We start from the raw sequence: 23,872 nt of genomic DNA, 5'->3' as shown, positions 1-23,872 counted from the left end.
TCCAGAGTTTCTTGTTATGATTCTTGTTATCTGATAGTAGTTTTTCATAGTAATCCTTTTTTTGCTTTCTTAGTGCACTATTTATCTTATTTCTATATTTTTTATATTTGGATTCAGCTATTTCTGTTCTGTCTCTGAGAAATTGTTTATATAAAAGGTTTTTTTTCCTACATGCATTTACAAGTGATTTCGTAAGCCACGGTGTGGCTTTCTTTTTTGTTTTGTCTGTTACCTCCCTTGCAGAGCAATGTTTATGGTACAGTCCTGTGAGAGTCTTCAGGAATTCATCATACGCTTTGTTTGTTTCTGTTTCAGAGAGCACATGTCTCCATGTCTGTGTCAACAGCTGACTCTCCAATGCGTTCATATTCTTTTCATTTCTTATCCTAACTAACTTTCTTTTTTTCGTCTCGCTCTTTACAATATGATTCCACTCACACATTGCAAAGACTGGTAGATGATCAGAGATATCGCATATCAATAGTCCACTCACTGGATCTGCTTCTAAGACATTTGTAAATATATTGTCAATTAGTGTGGCACTATGTTTGGTAATTCTGCTGGCCATTGTAATTAAGGGATGCATACCTGCCGCATACATACTATTTAGAAAGTCATCTGTCCCAGCGTTGTTGTTTGGGTTTAGGATATCGATATTAAAGTCTCCACAAATGAAAACATTTTTATGCTTTGTCAGAGAGAGTAGTTCTGTCACACTATCACTGAATAATTCTAACTTTGAATCCGGGGCTCTATACAGACAGGATATTACATTATTTCTCCCTTTACACATAGATAATTCTACAGTTATGCATTCCATTACATTGTCAATAGCTTTTGACACATTTTCCAATATGACAAAATTAATGCTCTCTTTAATAAAAAGAGAAACTCCTCCACCATTCTTTTTTTTTCTATTTTTACACACAAATTCATACCCACTTAAGATGAAGTTCATTCCCTTTTCTTCATTAATCCAGGTTTCTGACACCGCAATGATATCAAAGGATGTAGAAAATCCTTCCAAGTATTCCAATATGTGATCAAAATTTGCATATAAACTCCTGCTGTTGAAATGAATGATTGACAGCCTCTGATCCTCTGATCCTCTGATTTTACGGGACAGGTGGCAACCCTAGAGTGAGCCCTGATCCAGGTGTGTTGGATGGATTTAACTACGACATTAGACTGTATAATAAGAACGGGACAAACCCTCTGTGATGTCCCACAGGTTTTCTGAAGTGTTTTGGGGCCTCTTCTTCCTCATTGGGCCTTGTTGCAAATGAACAAAGCTGGGAAGCCACCTTATGTCACAGTTGAGGCATTTTAACTTGGGTGACCTAGCTTGTCTGTTCAAACATCTTTTCAAACGTTGCTACTACTGACCATACCTGTCCAGTTTTGTATTTAAAAATACGGGAAATTCTCCGCCACCCGCTGTCCCACCAGCCCAACTAAAGTCCAGTATCTTACACTTTAAGACAGGTTTACAAGAAATCCAATTGTCAATAACTTACAAACTACAATTATGTGCTCAGAATCTGATAGTTCTACCTTTGTTGACACTGAAATGCTGTGGACATTCCTATGTTTGTAATTCCTATATTAGAGCCTCAATGAAAACACAAAGGGGAATTAAAGCATATTTATTTATTTTAAATATTTTCAGTTTATATACACATTATTTGTCTTCAAGTGAAACATTAACATTTTATTTTTATCTATTTTTATTTTATTTTTTAAGTCGTTTTCATTCATGTGGCTCTCTGGCGATGCACTGATGCTGCTGACGGACATCGGTCCTGTGAGAGACACTAAAAACACAGTTACAAATCTTTCAGAACGGGTAACTGAGCCCCATCCTGCTCCTCTTTAGGAAAGTAAATTCGGTTTACCATTTTTAGAGATACTTACACGAAGTCTTCACTTTTTGGGCAGAAATGCCTCCTTTCTGGTTACATCCATCCATCTCTCGGATTTGTTAAGAGTTTGCTCTCGCTGTCTCACGAGAACTTCAACCCAGGTTAAAGCAGCACAACTTAACTTTCAGCTTTTGTTGAGTTTGGCGGCATCTTTTGGACAAAGTATAGTGCTTTACCAGAAAGAACACTACGTTTCCCATGAGCACCAGCGCGTACTGTCGGAAAGATCCTGTCCCGTCGCGTGCATTTGTTTTGAGAGAAGACGGGACGCTTTTCTGTTTCACCAAGTGAACAGACGGAACGCAAAAAAAAAGATGTTAAACTGCTGGAAAGGAACTGGAATTTACCGGGATACCTTAAACAAGGAAGCCAGGGAGCGGTTTGGATCCATATGAAATCCCTACTAAAGAATGGAGCTCCTCGTCGGAGCTCCACTCTTTAGAAAGGACTTACTGCCGCAGTTCTGCAGAACCAACGTCTCCGGCTACCTTGTTTAGGAGTGTTTGGCAGCTGCTTTGGTAAATGGTTGACTCGCCATGTGTTTCAATAAATTTGTATAATAGTACAACATACAGTACATGTTTTGTATTACTCTTACTTCTCTTTTTTTTTTTTTCACTGCTATATTATGCTGAAGAGGCTCTGAGGCGTGAGCAATATTTTTGTTTTCCTCGTGAGATTATTTTTTTCCTCTGCAGCTACAAATAGAGTTCATATTTTTTCCTCAACAAACTAGTTTTATCTGAAGATTGGGGTTAATCGCATTGCAGAGAGCTGGCCAGCAACTGCGTTTAGCCGGCGAAGTGGGGAATAAAACCCGTGTTTTGATCCGACCTGGTCTGTGTGAGTGTTTGTGGTTTACTGTGTGGAACGTTATGTTTGGTCGTTACAGCCGCGATCCAAGCGAGCCGGCGACTCTTTCACTCTTTTACTCTGTTATATCAGATACTCGGCCTCCGTGGTTCTGCCTCCGAGCAGGAAAGCGGTGAAAAGTTAAACCATTAGGATCTTTTCCCAACGTCTGTTGTGTGGAGCTGCTGCAGCCACAACACAGCAACGGGTTACCAGCTTCTGCTGAGCTGCGCTCCAAGCCCCGCCCATTTTCGTCTCGACTGCGAATTGGGAAGGAGGGGGAAGTGACGTATGCCGTAAAGCAGTCAAAGCCGTAAAGATTTGTAGTATTTTAGTGTGGCAGGGTTCCTACCATGCTCCTCAAAGTTACATAGTGCCAGTGAAGGCGATACAGACCCCTCAGACCATGACAGAGGTGTCATTAAACCTGTTGGAAGTTGATGTACCATCACAATGACTCTGGAAATATGATATTAAGGTGGAAAAGTATAGTGCCGCTTTAAAGCAGGTGGCAGTTCTCGCGAGGCTAGTGACAATTCAGTTTAAAAATTACTATATTAAAACTGGAAATTTACGGGAAAATACTAATACGGGATGACGGCGGGAAAGAGGGGTAAAGTACAAAGCTGGGAAGCCAGCTGGGACACGCCCACCTAATGTCAATCACAGTTGAGACCATTGGAGGCTGGTATGAACATGTTTGGGGGGCGCAATTGACCTTGGCATTCATAGGGGTGTAACGGTACACAGAAGTCACGGTTAGGTACAAGCTTTGTACAATGGGGAAAAAAGAAAGGTAGAAAATAATATTTTTGTCCTGTAATTTTGAAAAATGTAACCATCCAACAATAATGGTCCACTGTTACTTTGTATTGTTTTACTTCCTGGTTTGGGTTCAGTTTATTTTACACATTAGAGAGAAGAAAAACATGAACATTTCCATTGTTCCGTCCGGAATTTATATTATTTCAAAAGGTAACGTTCCTTTCCTTCAGATATTTGATGATATACAAAATCAACAAATATTATTTCAAAAGCAAGTGTTATTTAACCTATTAAAAAAAAACATAAAAATCTGGTTTGTGTAGTTCAGTTTGATTTTCTAAAAAAGATGGGGAATGAATTGTCCAATCACATTAGATTAAAAAAAACAAACATACGAGTACATCACGGTACTGATCGCGGATCCGTTGCTGATAACTGAGTTTCTGCGACACACACGACTGCGTCCCTTTACCGATCTAATTCAAACCAGTTAAAAGAGATCCTCAGGTCACGTGCTGATCAAATGTTGGAGAGTCTACACTGGATTCTGTTTGACCGGCGTCCCTTACTTCCGGAAGTAAATAAAAAACATTTTGGAACCAAATAAATATTGAAACATTTAATTACTATTGACAGTCACCCACAGACTGAAATAACACCTTCTTTTAATAATTATATGCATCTTACAGCATGTTTTTTCTTTTACGTCTCTTGATTTGATGGGGCGGCACCCTAGCGCCCTCTACTGACCAGCAAGCACTGGTTGATACATTTTAACTTGGGTGACTTAGCTTGTCTGGTCAAACATCTTTTCAAACGTTGCTACCGTGGGGACTAGCAGAGCTTTGCTGGGGCCGCGGTCCCTTGTCCTGCCGCTAGCAGGCATCGAGTGCAAATAGTTTTCATCCAAGCGTTAAAAATCCTTGTCATATTTACAATTATGTCAATCTGTCCCACTACTTTTGAGCCCTTTAAGGATATTAACTTAAACTGGTTGTAACCCCTAAATGCCTCAGTTTGGGATTCTCCACTCTCGTCAACATGCTTAGGATCTTTAGCGTAAATTAGAGTGTAAATGTGTGTCAAGGGAAGAAAAACAAATAGATAAACTGATGCTTCACTCAACTTTATTAGACGGCTACACTTCCACAGCAAAAAACAAGGGTTCGTCCACTAAAGTGGGTTCTTCTGGTTCTATCGAGATCGTTTCGAGGTTCACTCCAATTCAGGCACCTGAGTTCGAAGAGGGATGGAAAGGAAATAATAGCATGCATGCTCAGAACAATGTGCCTCGTATTAATCATATTAATCCAACTTATAAACATTACTGATCCCACATTCCTGCAGAAAACTGCAGAAATTACCTTTCCAAGCTCCCTGCTCTTGGTCCTCATCTTGTTGACCAGCGACTCGGCAATGTCGGCCCGCTCCTGTGCCTCCTCCAGCTCATGCTGCACCTTTCTGAGCTTAGCCACGTGTGTATTGGCCTGCTCCTCCTTTAGTTAACAGATAAAATAATAAACACGAGCTGCAGGATAATAGCGTTTTTAATCACGCGATGAAACGCTCTTACAGCTTCTTCGTTCTGCCGTTTGTAGGCTTTGACTTTGAACTGCAGCTTGTCCACCAGGTCCTGCAGCCTCAGGACGGTCTTCTTGTCCTCCTCGGTCTGGTAGCTGAGCTCTTTGACCCTCCGCTCATATTTACGGACTCCCTTGATGGCATCGGCGGACTTCTTCTGCTCGCTCTCCACCTCGCCCTCTAGTTCCCGCACCTACGGACGAGATCCAGGATTCGGTTCAGACATCAGCGGCAGTGGTTGCTGTGAGTGACGTTCAAGAGTCTCACGTGTCTGTGGTACCCGAGCTTCCAGTTTCTGCAGCTGCTTCTTGCCTCCCTTCAAGGCCAGACTCTCGGCCTCATCCAGCCGGTGCTGCAGGTCCTTCACCGACGCCTCCAGGTTCTTCTTCATCCTCTCCAGGTGGCTGCTGGTGTCCTGCTCCTTCTTCAGCTCCTCTGCCATCATGGCTGCCTGGATTTGAGAAGTAATTTAAGTTAATCTAATGGTGATTTACAAACAAGGCAAGGGAGATAAGTGGTTATGTGGAAGCTGTTTACATCAGTGATGGCCTTCTTGGCCTTTTCCTCTGCATTGCGAGCCTCTTGCACGGCATCCTCGATCTCGTTCTGCAGCTGACTGACATCTGCTTCCAGCTTCTTCTTGGAGTTGAGCAAACCGGTGTTCTGCAGCACAATGAACCCACAAACAAACAGGGCAGAAGAATCAACATATCTGACAATAACCTATACGCTCAGTGCCAATCAGCGACTACACAGCACCGAAACAACTCAGATTGATCCTCCTTGATTTAACGGCTGAATTTGACACAATCTCCTATTCCATTTGGTCGGTTCATCTCCTATCTCTGGTCTCACTCAGTCTGTTCAGTTAAAAATCCATCAGTCCTCTCCTCTGGCGTCCCCCAAGGCTCTGTCCTTGGACCTCTTTTATTTATCATGTATCCTTTTCCACTTGGCCATACACTTTTGCAGGTATAACATCCACTTCCACTCCTATGCGGATGACACCCAGCTTTATCTGTCCAGCATAGTGAGCGTACCTTTAAATCAAATATCAATAATGTCGCCTGTTCAGTCTATTTCCACCTGTGCAACATCTCCTGTCTTCATTGATCCCTTTGCCCCAAAAGTACCGCCGTTCTGCTTCACAGCCAGCCTTAGCTGAGGTAGCGGTTTGAAGTTAAAAGCTACTTAATTCTGCCTAATAAAGTTTTGTTTGACTAAATGAGCAATAAATGAAAATGCAAATCTTCCTATCAATGCAGCTGTGTTGTTGCCCTGGGACACGACTGCAGGAACATTTCATCAACTACAACACCTCTATAGACTATATGGGCAGAAAACGGACAGAAAGTGACCAGAGCGATGTGATTAGAGGAGGAAGATCTGCTGCACAATTATTGATTTGTCGGCTGCACGTTTCCGTCCGAGTTGTCTACTGAGGACGTTCAGCTCAGTTGTCTCATAAACACCACAACGCATTCACTGGGATTTCTGCATTTCAACCACGCCCCCTCTCCGCTCCACTTCCAGCTTTCCAACACTTTGGACACATATATAGAAACACAATAAGCAAACAAAGAAGAATGCACACATGCACGAGATAAAATGACAACTTAAATTTGTTTTGCCGGTTTCCTTAGCATCTTTTCACTTTCTGTTTTCAGAGCTATCATTATTATTATTATTATTAAATTATTGCTATTATTATTATTATTACTATTATTATTATTATCATCATCATCATTATTGTTATTATTATTATTATTATTATTATTATTATTATTATTATTATTATTATTATTATTATTTTGTGTAGACTTATGATACTTCATTTGTTTTTTTTGTATATTCTATTCTGTTAAAAGGTGGGCAAGATAAGCTTTATGCTTCAAGCCCAGACCTTTTCGGTCAAATAATCACGATGTTGACCAGGGAAAAACCTGTGTTATCTTGTTTGTTGATTTTTGTTTGTGATTGACCGAAATAAATATTTACTACTACTTACTACTACTACTACTTTATGAGCTGACTTTTGGTTTATTTGATTTATGTTTCCTCAATAATTAATACCGCAACAACGTAACTTCACTTTGAAGTTTAATAAAGTATCATTCAAAGATGATTTCCTTCAAATAATACTTCAGGAACCATGATAGCTTCCAGCTTAAATCTCATTTTGTTCCTGCGTACATGTAAACAGAAAAGACCAAGCAAGTGAAGACTGATGTTAAGGTGATGGTTTACCTGAGAATGGAGCAGCGCCACGCGCTCGCAGGCATCAGTCAGCTCTCCCTCGGCTAACTTCCTGCTTCTGTCCGACTGCTCCAGAGCGGCCCGGAGTTCCTCCACCTCCGCCTGCATCAGGCTGCTCCTCCGCTCCACCACCGACACCTGCTCCTTCAGCTCCTCCTGGCTGCGCAGCGCCTCATCCAGACGAAGGATTCGTTCCTGCGCAGTAACGGAGTAAACACGGTTTACACCAAACCAGGGTTCAAAAGCCAACAGTTCTTAGACTGGAAACAGGGTTCACTTTGTAGTGGCTCTGAATGTTCCTCAGCTGCTTCTGGGCTTCGGCCGCCTGCCGATTGGCGTGGCTCAGCTGGATCTCCATTTCATTGAGGTCCGCCTCCATCTTCTTCCTGATCCTCGTGGCGTCGTTCTTGCTGCGTATCTCGGCGTCTAAAGCCGACTGCATCGTCTCCATGGAGCGCTGGGTGCTGCGCTTCATCTGCTCCATCTCCTCGTCCTTCTCAGCCACCCGCCGGTCCACCTCCCCTTTGACCTGAGCCAGCTCCAGCTGAACACGCAGGATTTTTGATTCTTCGTGCTCCAGAGACGCCTGAAGAAAAGATGAAAGTGAAGAGATCCCAACACACAGACACAGGGGTGTTCAATCGTTTTTTTTTTTTACATCCCAGATTTAGTGACCTCAGCCTCCTCCAGAGCTGCATGGATCTCCGTCTTCTCTATCTCCGTTTGTTTCTTCATCTTCTCCAGCTCATGGATGGCTTTGCCGTTCTCCCCAAGTTGTTCAGTCACGTCAGAAATTTCGTCTAAAAATGTAATTAGGGCATCATCTTAATAAAACATCTAAAATTACCATTAATATAAAACCAAACCTCAAAGCTTCATCTAGCTAAAGATTATTCACAAGTGGAAAACATTCAAGACATCCCATTAAATTCAACATAAGGTCGGACCCCAGAAAGCTCTGAATACTTATCAGCACAACAACCTGCTACCAACAACCAAGCACGGCGGTGGAGGGATGATGGTTTGGGATGGTTTTTCCGGTACAACTCCTTGGTACATTAAAGTATTCTAGAGATCAAAGTCTGGCCATCAGCAACAGTTTGTAGTGATGTCCTGATCCGATCACATGATCGGAAATCGGAGTAATGTGATTTCAAATTGATCGGGATTGGGTGGAAACAAGGACTCTTGTCATCTTTATTTTGCAGAATTACATTCTTGATTTATTTATCGTCTATCCCTTAGTTTCACCGATAACAATTATAGTTAGTGTCAGGCGGGGAGTGGGCCTAGCCTTCAGGGTTGGGATTGTGACATAAAATAAAAACCAACAAAAGAAAGTTCATTTGTAGATTTAACAAATTTAGTGTTTTTAACTCCCTTTTTTTAAACCTCCCCCTCAACTTATTCCTCTCTCTACAGCATCCATTACAATACACACACATTGTAAAGCCAATAACTACTTTCCTCACGTAGGTTGACGAAACTGGCTGACGTAAACTTGCAGCAGGCTTCTCGGCATTTCAGGAACGACTGCAAGTAGGAAATATTACCAATTGGACAGCAAATGCAGTAAATACTGCAGCTTTTACTGTTTTCAGTTTGAGAGTTGACTAGACAGAAAGAACGGAGCTTCTCCTTTCTTTTTTTTGTGGATGCCAAAGTATTTGATTTGGACTCGATATAGGCCGATACGCAAAATCAAATGACTTGGGAGCCAAAAAATGTGATCGGGACATCACTGAAAGTTTGGATAAATTTGGATAATTTAAGATCCCAAGTACATCATCAAATCCACAGCATAAGGGCCTAAAAAGAGAGTTTTTCCTGCGCTGCATCTGCAGTTTAGGCGTAGCTTTAATCAATTGAATAATGACCCACTATAATGTGTCATGTCATGCCATTTATTTAGGTTGCATTTACCTAATTTTAACATGATGAGTAAAGTCTTGTTACTTTTCATTTTCATGTGACTGCATGTACATACGCTGCAGGTTCTTGTTTTCTCGCTTGAGGACCTCGAGTTGCTCCAAAGCTTCTTCATAAGAGTTCTTTGTTTTGAAGAGTTCGGTGCTGAGAGAGCGAGACTCCTTCAGTGAGCCATCTAACTCTGCCTGGCCCTCCTCGAACTTCTGCTTCCACTCAGACAGAATCTACCGATCAAACAAAACCCAGAACCTTGTTGGAGGTACTTACAGGCTTTGAGATTGTCGTTATTTTGACCTGGAGTGAGTCTCTGTTACCTTGTCGAAGCTTCTCTGCTTTTTATCCAGAACAGCTGCTTGAGCGTTTGCTCTTTCCACGTCAGCCATGAGGTCTTCCACCTCTCCCTGCAGCCTCTGCTTCGTCTTCTCCAAAGATGAGCACTTTGCGTTCACCGCCTCGATGGCCTCCTCAGCCTCCTGCAAACGCTGAGCAAGCTTCTTCCTGGGGATTTAAAGTTAGGCCTCAGTCATGATTGTCGCTCCCTTACACATTTAAAGATCTGAACGTCTCTGGGTCTGAGAAGAGCTCTCACTTGGCCTCCTCCAGTTCGTCGTTGCGCTGGATGGCATCAGTCTCGTACTTGGTCCTCCACTGGGCCACGTCGCTGTTGGACTTGGACATGGCCCTCTGGAGCTCGGCCTTGGCCTCCTGCTCCTCCTCGAACTGCTCCCTCAGAAGATCAGAGTCGTGGCGGGAGGCGTGGAGGGCGTGGGCGAGGGCGCTCTTCGTCTAGCAGAGGCAGAGCTGGACATCAGCAGTGTTGTGCATGAACGAGTTCAAATAAATGCATTCATTGAACATGTTCATTTCCGTGAGAATGTTGAACTGAACGCAACATATTTACAAATAAAGAACTTGAACATGAACTTGTTCATTCTGCAGATCAGGAACAGGAATTTTGAACTGTTCAGATTATGTGATTTCAGCTTCACTGTTTAGGTCCAATTATTACGGAATACATTTCACCAGAGGGAAGCGCACACATTTAAAATACTCAACGACAACTTCACACTACATTACCCACAATGCAGTGCACACACTAGCATAGCAACGGGCACCAGCTCCATGGCAACGGCGGCCCGAGCCCGATGCAGGCTTTACATGACCAGTGAAGAGAGAGACGTTGCAGACACAGATGATGCTTCCGCTTATCATTATCTGCAGGAATTTTACACATTGTTTCCCAAAGAGTCCGACGGTAGAAATCTAACCTTTCTGTGCAAATTATGTCCACCTGCGCTCAGAAAACAAGTCCGAGCGTCTGCCTCGTCAACTTCAAATTTGAGACGTCAAGTGGAGTGGAGTTATAGCATCGGTCCAGTGTGAGAAAATATCTGCAAGTCCTTGACAATCAAAAACAGTAAAGACCAAGAAGACCCAACAGCCCCAAACGACCCCAGTCCCACTGCTGCACCTTCAGGGGTTTGATTTCCCAGCAACAGGTAGACACATTGATAAGGGACTAATTGTTGGAGATTTACAGCCTCTGAGTAAAGTTGAAAAGCCACCAGGACAATACATGATTGTATACAGTGAACAGTTTTAGGATAGGGTGGCGTTTAGGGTTGCCACCCGTCCCGTAAAATACGGAATTGTCCTTTATTTGAGAAAAAAATGTTGCGTCCCGTATTGAACTAATACGGGACACGATTTGTACCGTATTTTCATTAACTTTTACACCATATTCTAGTTAAATTATTGAAATAAGTTAACTTTTACACCATATTCTAGTTGAATTACTGAAATAAATTAACTTTTACACCATATTCTAGTTGAATTATTGAAATAAATTAACTTTTACACCATATTCTAGTTGAATTATTGAAATAAATTAACTTTTACACCATATTCTAGTTGAATTATTGAAATAAATTAACTTTTACACCATATTCTAGTCGAATTATTGAAATAAATTAACTTTTACACCATATTCTTCACCTGTAGGCTATATTATACATCTTGGCTGATGTGGACATACACAGATAGGAGGATATTTAAGTTGCTAGTGTGGTTGTCTGTCTCTACAGTCATGCAAGTTCAATGCTATTAAAGCACTTTAAACTTTAAATCAAAGCATTTTGTTTTTTCATATAAAATAAAAACATTTTTATTCAGTTTAGAAGTTTTGGGGCTTTTTTTTTGGCTCCTGCGCTGCTGAAATCAGGACGTCCCTTATTTCTATTTCTGAAAGGTGGCAACCCTAGTGGCGTTTCATTTGTACTTCTCACCTAAAAATATTGAATTGAATTGAACTGAATTTGAATTAGTTCTAAATGAAAATGGTGAAATATGAATGTGAACTATTCATTTTTAAACTATGTGAACGGAATTTTGAACTAGTTCATGAGAAGTATGAAGTTGCACAACATTGGACATCAGCTGAGGAAAGGTTTCTTAAAAGCAGAATTTAACTGAAGCCAGAAACAATCAGGTTACAGTAAACCTCCATTGATTAAGCTTTTTATAAAATCATAAATGTTCTGCGTTAACCAACTGGAGCTAGTTTACACATCTGAATGTTTCTTTTTCTGTTCAGTATAAAACTTACTTTTCAATCAGGCAATTAAAAAAAAATCTTTGAACAGAAAAGGTCTGACTTTATTTTTCGCTTTAATGTCCCAAATGCTAAAGCTACCCAGCTAACGGTCCACCGCGAATAAAGTCGCAATCCAAAACACGTCAGTTTCATATTAAGTTAATCTGGAAACATTTCTGCATAGCTCAACTTCCAAAACTGTTTATTTACTTCCTGGATTAGCCATTTAGTATGATTTAACTGGATGTTTACTTTAGAGATTAATGCATTTGCGCTAACAATAGGTTATTTAACCCCATGTGATGCAGCGACGAGCCTCTTTTGCTAAAGACCTCGCTCTGTTTCAAGAAGAACAAATTATTGGTCTGAATTGACTAAACACATCCACTTAGGAGATCCCCTAAACTAATCAAATTAAATTCAAAATTGTCCAAAGCAGCTTTAAAACCTTGAAAGATAGCTGTAAACTATTATCTTCCAAAAATGAGAAGAAAAGAAAAAGATAACTTAAACAGCAGGTGCTATCTGATCAATGAAAGTCAACAGGAAAACTTAAATAAAAGAGTTCTTCCTTACGCACAAAGTGAAAACAGTTCAATACCCTGGTGCTAAACAGCTTTATAGCCTTAGAAAAACTCCTTTCTCACACCAGTGAGGCTAATAGAAACAGGTTTGCTTGGGAGAATTGTCTCCGGAGCAACAAAAAAAAACGGTCATGTGGTCGGACGAGTCCAGGTTTAGCCGGTTCTACTGAAGTATCACCAAGTATTTCGATAAACAGATTTATTCGAAGATTGAATGTTCAAAGATGGCGATGCCACTAACTGGTTCAAGGGAATAATCTTGGTGAAAATTGAATGCAGTTTTGAATGGAAATAATTGTTGTGACATTAAGTTGGCTTGTCAAAATTATAGCATCTCAAACACATACTGTAACAAGAACTTAGGTTGGTTCAGTGAAAAAATAGAGGGTGTAGGTGGTGTTTTATGATTTCGATTGGATCCACAGGATGCAGCTTTGCAACAAACCTTTGTCTCTTCCTCCACCTGCCTCTTCAGTTCTTCTATTTGCTGAGAGAAGATAAGCTTGGCCCTGGTCATCTGAGAGAGCACCGTCTCTTTCTCCTCAAGACGACGAGAAAACTCCCCTGTTTTAGAGGATTCAGAGAACAAAGTAAGGAAGGAGACAAGTCTCTGACTTTGAAAGTCTTTTGAATGTTTTCTTTTTACCATTTTCATTCTGAAGTTTTGCCCTTTGCACATTTATGTCATTGATCAGGTGTGTGTTCTCATCGTGCTTCATCTTGAATTCAGTCAGTTGGTCCTCCAGAGAGTGGCACAGCTTCTCGTAATGAGACTAGTGATGTTAGAAAGAGCAGTTTGTGTCATTCATATCCATAATGTGGTGATTATAATTTCTGAAAGTGCAACGCAGACATGGCAGAAACTTTTGGACCTGATCTATGCTACTTTCCAACTTGTGCCACAGTTACAGAACTGACATTTATTGAGTAGCCCAGATGTTCTCCACAGGTCATAAGCTGGGCCAAACTTTGGGGCATACAAAGCCCCAAATGCCATGTTGCTTTATGGAGTTGGGAATGGCCCAAAGATGCAAAGAAAATTTATATTTGGAGTGACTCTGGTGGATAAGTCGCTGGGTTTAGGCAGCACTCAACCTTACAGCCAGTGCTGTCAGTCCAAGCTGAATGCGGGCCAAAGAAAACTAGAGATGTGGGCCAAGTTAGACTTTTTTCCACCATCTGGGAGTCCTCACTTTATAACGCGCCAGATACACAAATGAGCCAAAACACATGAACCATATTAAGATCTTGGATATCAGATCCCACTGGACATCTCAAGGGAACCTCAGTGTAAGAGCTGGTGCAGCTTACCTTTGCCTTGACCAAGGCCTCTATGCTGTTGGATAGGTCGTCAATCTCCATCTTGTACTCACTCTTCTCCTTTTCAAGCTTCTGCTTGACTCTCTGCAGGTTGTCAATCTGCTCTCCAACCTCCGCCACACTGTCGGCGTGCTTCTTTCTCAGAGCTGCCGTTATGGCCTCGTGGTGAAGAGTGGACTCCTCCAAGTCTCGCCTCAGTTTCTGAAACTCGGCCTCCCTCTTCTTGCTCATCTCTACCTGAGCTGTGGTGGCTCCTCCAGCCTCCTCCAGCCTCTCGCTGATCTCCTCGAGCTCCCTGGTGAGATCTGACCGTTGTTTTTCCACCTTAGCTCTGGCAACACGCTCCGCTTCGATCTCCTCCTCCAGCTCCTCGGTGCGAGCCTGGGTTAAGCAACAAGGACTTAAATCCAGTCATTGACTTGTGGTGCATTTGCAATCACCCAGCCAACATTTGTATTCAGGACCTGTCTGAGATATAAACGGGCTAAAATGAAACGTTGGGGGCCCAATGTCCAGAGGTTGCTTGTTGGCACCATATGAACTGCTCACATTGGTTATGTTCAGGTACATGAATGAGAATGGGCGCAAAATGGGCACCTTACCTGGGTTCTGCATGGTTTATGATCACAAAAGCTAATCTAAATGGGCAATTTATGAGGCCAATGTACAACCAGTGGATAATCCCACATGGGGCCCAGTTTTCCAGCTCATTTGTACCTCAGATGGGGCTCACACACAAACGTTGGTTGGCTGGTACCTGAAGTTCCTTGATCCTCCTCTGAGATTGGATGACCACGCCCTGTTCATCCTCAACTTTGGCAATAAGTTGGCTGATTTCAAAGTCTTTCCTGGCGTGCAAAGACACACAGATGATAAGACCCCATGCTGAGTGTTTATCATCATGCCCAGACACAGATGCACTCACACTGTACCCACTTTTTAAGGCGTTCCTCCAACTGTTGCTTGCCATTTTCCAAATCCATAACAGACTCCTGAGTCAGTTTCAGATCTCCCTCGAGCTTCCTTTTGGATCTCTCAACATCCATCCGCAGCTTCCTTTCTTGTTCCAAGCAGCCCTCAAGCTGAAACAGGGGCATGTTATCATTGTAATCACTAGGACAAATTTTAGATTTTCAAAGAGGTCATGGTTACAGTCTTACATCATCAACTTGCTGCTCTAGCTTGATCTTAGCTTTGGTCAGAGTGTTGACTTTGTCTTCCTCTGCTTGAAGGTCATCAAGTGTTTGCTGGTGGACCTCTTGAAGGGCCATCTTCTCCTTGGACAACTTTGCGATGGTGTCATCAAGATTTGACATTTCCTCTGTCAAATTTTTCACCTGCATGTGAGGAGAGAAGGGATGTGTTGGTTGGACGGGGGATTTGCCGGGCTTGGTGCTCATCCGATCCAGAACGTACCTTGTTTTCGGTGGCGTGCTTTTCCTTCTCCACTTTAGCCAGTGTGAGCTCCAAGTCATCGATGTCTTTCTTCAGCTCGGAGCATTCATCCTCCAGCTTCCTCTTCTTGGCGGTCAGCTCGGCGTTCACCTCCTCCTCGTCCTCCAGTCGCTCGCCGAGTTCTTTGGCTTTAGCCTCCAGCGTGATCTTGTTCTTTATCAGTCCTTCGCATCTTTCTTCTGCATCTGCCAAACTCTCACTCTCCTGTTAAGGATGAAAAACCAAACATCTTTATATCACGCAGCTCTTACGTTAGCGGTTCTGCAAAATGCATACTTTCGGTCCTTACCGACTGAATCTGGAGACGCAAGTCGTTCTTCTCTTGAACCAAGGAAACCATTTTGGCCTCCAGCTCTTTTCTCTTAAGCTCCACTTTGGCAAAATCTTCTTTACATTTGGCAAACTCCACCTTCATGCTCGCCATCTCCTTTTCAGTCTCTGCACTCCTCAGAAGTGGCTTGATCTTGAAGTAAAGCTTCATCCATGGCCAGTGTTTCACATTCATGAATGAGCGAATGTTGTACTGGAGTATATAAATGGATTCTCTGGAAAAAGAAGAAGCTTCCTCTCACTTTTTTGACTTCAGAGGATAATGAGGATACAGGTCTCGTCTGTTCTGGATTACCTCCTGTCCATCATTTTCTGAAACTCCCTCCGCTTGAGAAATCCTCGACACACAGCTTGAGTGATGGTGATGAGAGAGACCAGTTTTTCATCTCTCATCTCCTCCAGTAAACCCAAGAGTCCCGCTTTGAAGAAAACCTTCGGGAGAGAGAGGAGCATAGGTATAGCGAGAAATCGAAAAATATGACATCAATAAAGCAGGATGCGGTTAATTTAGGATGTGTGTTGATGGAGGGGATGGTGAAAATGGTGGCGCCATCATTTCCCGCAGAAAGCCAGCAGGTATAAGTTTAAACTTGACGTGGCTGGGCTGGTGGGCTGTTTCGGATGCCAAATTGTGAGAGTAAGAAAGAAGCCCGGTAGTCAGTTGGAACATACCCACATTACTTAAGTTACCGCAAACCAGCTATTCTAGTTCATCTCACGTTAACTAATCTTAACATACGTTCATTTTGTTCAAAACAGTTTTTTCAAGGGCGGCCAGAGGTGAAATGAGGATTGTGAAAGGCCGTCTGAGCCCCACCAGAGGACCACAGACCTTCATCACTATCCCGATGATCGAGGCTAGCTGCAGTCCGACTAGGTGGGTAACCACGGCAACAGCTACAGGTACCGAGGTCTAGGAGGAAGCTCAGAGGGTTGCTGTGGAATTACCTGCGCTACCACATTAGAGAGGCCCTTTCAACTTTGAAAACTTGTCTTAAAACACGTTTTTATTGTTTGGCTTTCTTTGGCAGCATCGTGTTTAATTATTCTTATGTCACTTGTTTATATAGATCTGATGTATTTATCTCTTTAACGTTTCTTTCAGTCTCTTGTTAGTTACCAGTTACATGCAGCACTTTGTTTCAGCTGCAGCCGTTTAAAGGTGCGTTATAAATAAAGTTGGTATGGTACGGCTGCCTGTTTGTGTCTCTTTGCCGTTTATCGGTGACTCCCGGATCTCCACAAGCTCCTCAGCTCCACAAACTCAGTTTCCAGACGAGATATTCTTGATGAAAGTAAGAAACCCCTATAAGGTTATTATTTCCATATCATCGGCTGCTGTTTTACATTAAAGGTTAGCGATTTCCACTTGTCCACATTGCTTTATTGAACATTTTCCAAAAACATGTACTCCAACACGTTCAAGTTGTTCAAATGAACTACCTTGGTATGCCCAAACTTGTACTGTGTGTGATCCACATCTATTGATCCCAAGAGCTTCTCTGCAGCTTTCTTGTTGTCAATGAATTGTCCTTCAGGAATCACACTTGCGTTCAGCACTTTGTACCTGAAGGAAATAACTATTATTGGAGGTATTTCAAATGTAGTCTAAGATATAAAAATTTGCTTCCTACCTTTGCTTAAAATCTGCATACGGGATCCTGCTAGGGAAACCTTTCCTGCAGATCCGGATCCCTTCCAGCACGCCGTTGCAGCGCAGCTGATGGATAACCAGATGATGCTCCATGATGCCTAAAAACCAGGCAGAACCACACCGTTATCAGGCTTCCAGCGAGACACAGCCGGCTAGAGGATCGCGGTTGAGATGGAAGGGCTGGAGTACCTGGAGTTTTTGTTTCATTCGGGATCAGACACCTCACAAAGTGTGGATGGGTGCTCTTGAGGTTGGTCATTAGCTTTCCCAGGTTCTCCTGTTAGAGGACATCAGTGTCAGTATGAATACTGGGGGGGTAACGTATCATTTGATAACAGTTTCCAGTTACCCTGAAGAGGGCTGACACGGTTTGAAAGGATGAGCCTTTCTTCTTTGATGCCTTCTTGGTGGTCTCTGAAACGACAACCGTTGCTTGAACACAGAAGCAAAGGCCTTCAGGTGAAAAATTCAAACGTCTGCAGCCGAGTGTTTTACCATCTGATGCCGCATAGGTGGAATAGAGGAAAGCCAGCAGTTTCAGGCCGGCTTTCTGGTAGAGCTGGACTACGGTCTCAGTCAGCGGGTCTTTGTTTTTGTCCAACCAGCCCGTGATGGTGTAGTCGACGGTGCCGGCGTAGTGCACCAGGGAGAAGTGAGCCTCAGCCTTGCCTTTGACAGGCTTGGGCTTCTGAAAGTTGCTGGATTTTCCTAGATGTTGGTCGTATAGTTTGTTTTTGAAGGTGGTGTCCGATGCCTTAGGGAACATACACTCCTCTTCAAGGATGGAGAAGATGCCCATTGGCTGTTGAAGGAGATGAGTCGGAAAAATCACATAAATAAGTGTGTTTCCACATGCTTGCATCTCCAAGAACTAACCTTTTCAATGAGCTCTATACAGGCAGCCAGGTCCATCCCGAAGTCAATGAACTCCCACTCGATGCCCTCCTTCTTGTACTCCTCTTGTTCGAGCACAAACATGTGATGGTTGAAAAACTGCTGCAGTTTCTCGTTGGTGAAGTTGATGCACAGCTGTTCCAGACTGTTGTACTGCAACACAAAGGCTTCGTCGTCAAGCACTGGCCAAACTGAACACTTCAAATCCCAGTGAGCGCATTCATCCCTACATCAAATATTTCAAAACCAGCGATGTCCAGGACCCCGATGAAGAACTGCCTGGGCTGCTTGGTGTCCAGCATCTGATTGATGCGAAGGACCATCCACAAAAACATCTTCTCGTACACAGATTTGGCCAAAGCGCCGATGGAGTTGTAGACCTGCAGATGAACGTGAACCCAAACATCTGATAAATGTGGTCTTTAGAGCAACACAAAGCTCAGAGGCTCCCCCTACAGGCACGGATGACGTTAACATACCTGCTGAACCGTCTGCCCTTTGGTCACGTATTCATTCCCGACTTTTACTCTCGGGTAGCACAGTGCTTTCAGCAGCTCTGCAGAGTTCAGGCCCATCAGGTAAGCAGCTTTGTCAGCCACTGCTCCAGGAACGCGTTCAGAAATGTATGTATGTAAAAGTAAGTATGTAAGTACATTTTATTTATATAGCACCTTTCACAGATGACGGAATGTCACAAGGTGCTTCACAAAAAATAAAACAACATCAATAATAACACAAATAAAACACTATAATAAAAGTAGAAATATGATAAAAACAAGACAATACCGATAAAAGCTCCTAGAATAATGGTACATAAAATCAACATGGTGGTCATAAAACAATCCTCTCACTACTAATGTTTAAAAGCTCGGAGAAACAAGGGGGTTGTGTTTGTTCTTAAAATCATCGATGGAGTCCAGATAACGTAGAGATGGCGGGAGATCGTTCCAGAGCCTCGGTGCAACGGCCTGGAAGGAGCGATCTCCTCACGTCTTAAAGCGGGTACGAGGGACCATGAGCAGGCTCTGGTCACATGATCTCAGCCTCCGAGATGGAGTGTCGGGGCGTAGTAGGGGGGCTGAACATGCAGGGCTCTAAAAGTCAGGACCAAGATTTTAAAGTTAAAACGAAAAGGGACGGGGAGCCAGTGAAGAGTTTTTAAAACTGGGGTGATGTGAGCCCTTCTATTAGAGCAGGTCAGCAGCCTTTCTGCAGAGTTTTGGACCTGCTGAAGACGAGACAATTCCTTCTTGTTTAGGCAAGAAAACAAACTGTTGCAGTAGTCCAAACGAGACGACACAAAAGCTTGAATAATTAGCTCCAGATCATTTTTGGAAACAACTGTTCTTAGTTTAGAGATATTACTTAAATGGTAAAAACAGTTCCTCATCAGCTGGTGTTTTGTTCTAATGACATGTCTTTGTCAAAGACAACACCAAGATTTCTTAGGCTGGACTTAAAAGAGACACTCTGTGGCAGAGTGGAGGAGCTGCAGCCACTCAGGCTGACGAGACACAGGTGTGGCCCGTCAACCTCTCCACCCTGCCAGCCTTATAAAGAGGACTGAGGAGTCTGCTGATGTTGGTCAGACTGAAGCTGGAGCTGTGTGAAGGAGCTGAAGCTTGTGCACGTGTGTCCTGGGTGTTTGGATCTGAGAATAAAACAGTTCTGCACTGAAACTCCGTGTCCTCTCTGTCCTGTCGGTCGGGCCCCGTAGCACTAGCCTTGCTACACACTCAAATCACCTAGAAACTGGCTGATAGCTGCAAGGACATCATCAGGGCAGATCATCAGCACTTCAGTTTGATCTGAGTTCAGCTGCAGAGAATCTACTCTGAGCCACTGTTTTATCTGTGCAAGGCACTCCATCAAGGAATTAAATTTCTGAATCTCAGAGGCCTTAAAAGAGCAGTACAGCTGGATATCGTCTGCAAATAAATGGTATGAAACATCAGGAAACTCCTGAATTTTCTTATTCAACGGGGTAACATTGCAGACATTCATATAAGCAGACATTCATATACGCAAAGAACAAAACTCAGTCGTCATGGATATCTAAAGGAGAACATGAGGAATAAAAACTACCCTCTGTGCCGTCTGGCTCCGCCTGCTCCTCCCTCTGCTTCTGTTTGAACTTCATGTTCCCATAATGCATCACAGCACCCGTTAGCTTGTAGATGCCAATCCTCTCCTCTCCAGTGAAACCGAGGACCTCGATGGCGCTCTGAAAGCACGTTAAAACAGAGATGATTCAAGTACAAGATTAGCTGGTGATTTATTCCAAACCCGACCTACGTGAGTGGCGATCAGCTCCTCGCTGTCATCAATGCTGGCCACGCTGATCTCCCCCTGGCTGATGAACGGGTAGTCGTAGGGGTTGGTGGTGATGAGCAGGGTCTCTGAAAAGGAAAAGAAGGTCATTACAGAGCCTTGTGGAGGCTGCAGATCTGCTTCGGTCATTGTGAAAACCACCTATGAGCTCTGGCTTCTTGTTGGACGTGATCTGGTAGAAAATGTGGTAGCTCCTCTCTGCAGACAGCTGAAACGTGACTCTGGACTTTTCCAACAAATCTACATAAAAAAAAGGACCAGTTACACTTCAACATAGTCACATCCAAAATCTAGTTTTGGCTCTTAGTGTTAGGCGAAAACAACCTCAGACAAACATCATTATGCTTTTGTTTATAGCTATTTTACAAAAAAAAACAAGCAGGCAATACTAAGCACCCCCATGATTCAATAGCTTGTAGTTCCATCTTTAGCAGAAATAACTTTCTCATTTCTCATTTACGACTTCACTTTCGGTTGGCTTGAGGTCTGGAAGTGGTTCCAAAACTTTGACTCTTTTACTTTTCAGCCATTCTGATGTAGATCTGCTGGGGAGTTTCAGATCACTGTCCCATGTCTGCATGACCTGAATTCAACCAAGGCATAGCTGTCAGACAGATGCCCTCATATAAATGGAGAAATGTATGGTCAGTTCGAGGACTATAAGGTTTCTAGGTTCTGTGGCAGCAGAACGACCCAGAAACCATTACCTCTCCACCACCAGCAGGTGTGATGTGTTTCCTTCGGAAATGTTAAGTGTGGTTGACCCCAAACATGGTGCTGGGTATTAAGGAAAGAAAAAAACAACTCCCTTTTGGTCTCATCTGTCCATGTAAAGTCTCTCTACACCCATTTCTTTCTTGTATTTTGAATAAAGGCCAGAAAATCTTAAAAAGACAGAAACTAGCAAACTAACTGTACAGTACATGTTGGTCTTCATTGACAGAGTTATTAATTCCCAAGACCCCGTGACCCTGTACAGGATAAACCTGGCCTGGTAAACCAGGATAAACCATGGAAAATGGATGGATGGCTGGATAATTCCCCAAAAGGACTGGCAACTGTTCCTAATTCTTTCCACTTCTTTCCACTGAAGTCCATATTGGTTGGAAATGGGTTTATAACCGTTTCCAAATCAATGTACTACAAAGCTTGCTTCTCTGCCACCATTGGCTATGTCTTTCCCTCTTGGCATTGTGTTAACACTTTTAAATGATCAACAAACTGCCAAAACATCAGCTTTTAGAGGAGTCCGCACACCTGCTGATGATAAAATCATCCAGAGCTGATTGCACTTGGCTTCAACTTCCACTTTTAAATCCTTTGGAAGCACTCAGGGGTGACTTGTGATTGCCCACATGAGGATAAAATGTTGTTTACCTGAGGTTGAATTTTCCTAATACTCTTTTAATTACGTGTCTGTTTTGGATTTGTACTCACAGGTTTCGATGTCAGCAGAAGCCAGTTTTCCTGTGGTGCCGAAGTGGATTCTGATGAATTTACCCTGTAAGGGAAGCGTATTTATCAGATTAGACTAAAGCCCGGCTAAAATGTTATCATTCAGTCACGTCACTTACAAAACGTGAAGAATTATCATTTCTGACAGTCTTGGCATTCCCAAAAGCTTCCAGTAGTGGGTTAGCGGAGATTATTTGGTCCTCCAGATTTCCCTGCAGAAACACCATAAAAGAGAAAATATTTTAGAGAAAGGCAAGTCAGGTAATGAATTAATCTTTGGTTTCAATTATTTAAAAAAAAGGTTGCAATGCTGAGAAACATGATGATGCCATGAGAATGTAAATAACTTATAAATCCCTGTGTAAATGTTTTCATGTGACCTGTAACTTTCCAGCGCTGGGAGCCTCTTTTTTCTTCTCTCCAGACCCTGCGATTGTCGCAAAGTACTGGATGACACGTTTGGTGTTAACAGTCTTCCCTGCACCAGATTCTCCACTGCAAAACAACAAAACACGTATATGAAATCTTTAGTTTTCCTCTCCCACGTCAGGATCAAACAGGTCTGAGGCGTTTGAATGCAGCTTACGTGATGAGGATGGACTGGTTCTCTCTGCCTGCAGCCAAAAACATCACATTTGTGTCAGAAACGAACAAAGCATGGCCTCAGAACTTGCCAGAAACCTTGTGGTGCAGGTTCAGGTGCAGGTGCAAGTTTATCCAGGTGCAGCTTACCGGTGAGCATTGCCTGATAGGCCGCGTCAGAGATGGAAAAGACGTGCGGCGGAGCTTCTTGGCGCTTTTTGCCCCTGTAGGCCAGCACCACCTCTTGGTTGTAGACTGGGAGCCACTTGTAAGGGTTCACGGTGACGCAGAACAGTCCAGAGTACGTCTACAATCAGAGGGTGAAGGCTTGGTTCAAAGTTGCATTTTAAAGGAGATTCATGGCACTCTTCCTTTGAAACCATGATGACCTGCAGTATCTCTGGAAACTACATGTGGCTTCACTCACATAGATCATCCATGCCGCGTAACGCTCTTTGAGGTTGTACAGCACAGCCGCCTCATTAAGGTGGGTCATCATGGCCATGTCCTCGATCTTGTCGTACTTGGGCGGGTTCATGGGGAAGATTTCATCGTCCTTCACTGTCACAACCTGTAAAGGTGAAGGGTAATGCGTCACTGGGAGAACATAAAACTAATGAAAACATTAAACCAGGTTCCAGCAGACCTACCAGCCCTGCTTCATTCCTGACGGTGGCTTTGCCACCGTTTTTGCTCTGCAGGGTGCCTTTCACAAACAGATCCCTCGGATCCACCACAAACACTGCGCTTTTGGCATCGAAAGGTCTGTTTTGAGCTTCGATCCTCTCTCGTTCGGTCTTCCTCAGGTATGGGGCAGCCTCTCCAAACACAGACATTTCGGCGTCCGAACTCATCTCAGCAACTGAAACCCAACAGGGATCTGAGGAGGTCAAAGGTCAGGTGCTGGAACTGTGATTCTGTCAAAGAAAAGTCTGATCTAGATCCCGTCTTACCTGTGTGGGCCACAGGTCTCCTTGCACGTCCTCCTCAACAATGAAAAGGACTATTTCCCCCGGGAGGCTTTGACCCTGACCGCCTTTATAAGATGATCAGATGCGGCGAACGCCTATATTTAGGCCAAAGCCCTGTCTGAATGTGGGCGTAGATAAGTGATGAGTTTTGGGCATGTGATACCATGGAGATGTTGCTGAGCATTTATTATAAATCTGTGGAGGGAAACAACTGCAGCTCAAGAAAATAATGAGTGCCAAAGAAGTGTGACCCCTGCCACATAAACAGAGCTCCGGCCGATCATCAGTGTTTGTTTAGCATCACTGGTCCTGAGCTTGTGAGATTATAACCAGACTGTGAGTCAAGAATCCAGATTCACCGTCTGCATTTACTGCATTTAAATTAATTCTTGAGCACA

The 23,872-nt window shown here is 43.1% G+C and overlaps 1 protein-coding gene across 1 annotated transcript; it reads right to left on the bottom strand.

The window, feature by feature from the left end:
• Positions 1-4,652: 4,652 nt before the first annotated feature.
• LOC133419522 (myosin-4-like) lies at positions 4,653-23,481 on the bottom strand. The gene is made up of 39 exons (XM_061708733.1): positions 23,457-23,481; positions 23,154-23,383; positions 22,931-23,074; positions 22,654-22,810; positions 22,508-22,535; positions 22,302-22,416; positions 22,041-22,133; positions 21,904-21,967; positions 20,608-20,706; positions 20,431-20,534; positions 20,221-20,359; positions 18,615-18,733; positions 18,366-18,515; positions 18,118-18,288; positions 17,737-18,043; positions 17,591-17,655; positions 17,431-17,518; positions 17,222-17,339; positions 17,031-17,154; positions 15,883-16,019; positions 15,547-15,802; positions 15,219-15,461; positions 14,963-15,139; positions 14,739-14,884; positions 14,560-14,650; positions 13,794-14,183; positions 13,129-13,255; positions 12,928-13,046; positions 9,895-10,091; positions 9,620-9,803; positions 9,364-9,529; positions 8,052-8,176; positions 7,654-7,962; positions 7,368-7,571; positions 5,658-5,783; positions 5,401-5,571; positions 5,113-5,313; positions 4,904-5,035; positions 4,653-4,772 (listed from the first exon to the last, which is right to left on the bottom strand). The coding sequence occupies exons 2-39, from the start codon at positions 23,355-23,357 to the stop codon at positions 4,755-4,757; spliced, it is 5,808 nt and encodes a 1,935-aa protein (XP_061564717.1). The 5' UTR covers positions 23,358-23,383; positions 23,457-23,481; the 3' UTR covers positions 4,653-4,754.
• Between the last annotated feature and the right edge of the window lie 391 nt (positions 23,482-23,872).

This window comes from Cololabis saira, chromosome 19 (genome assembly GCF_033807715.1).
Source record: "Cololabis saira isolate AMF1-May2022 chromosome 19, fColSai1.1, whole genome shotgun sequence".
NCBI lineage: Eukaryota > Metazoa > Chordata > Actinopteri > Beloniformes > Belonidae > Cololabis > Cololabis saira.
This window is presented reverse-complemented; position numbering and strand designations above follow the sequence as displayed.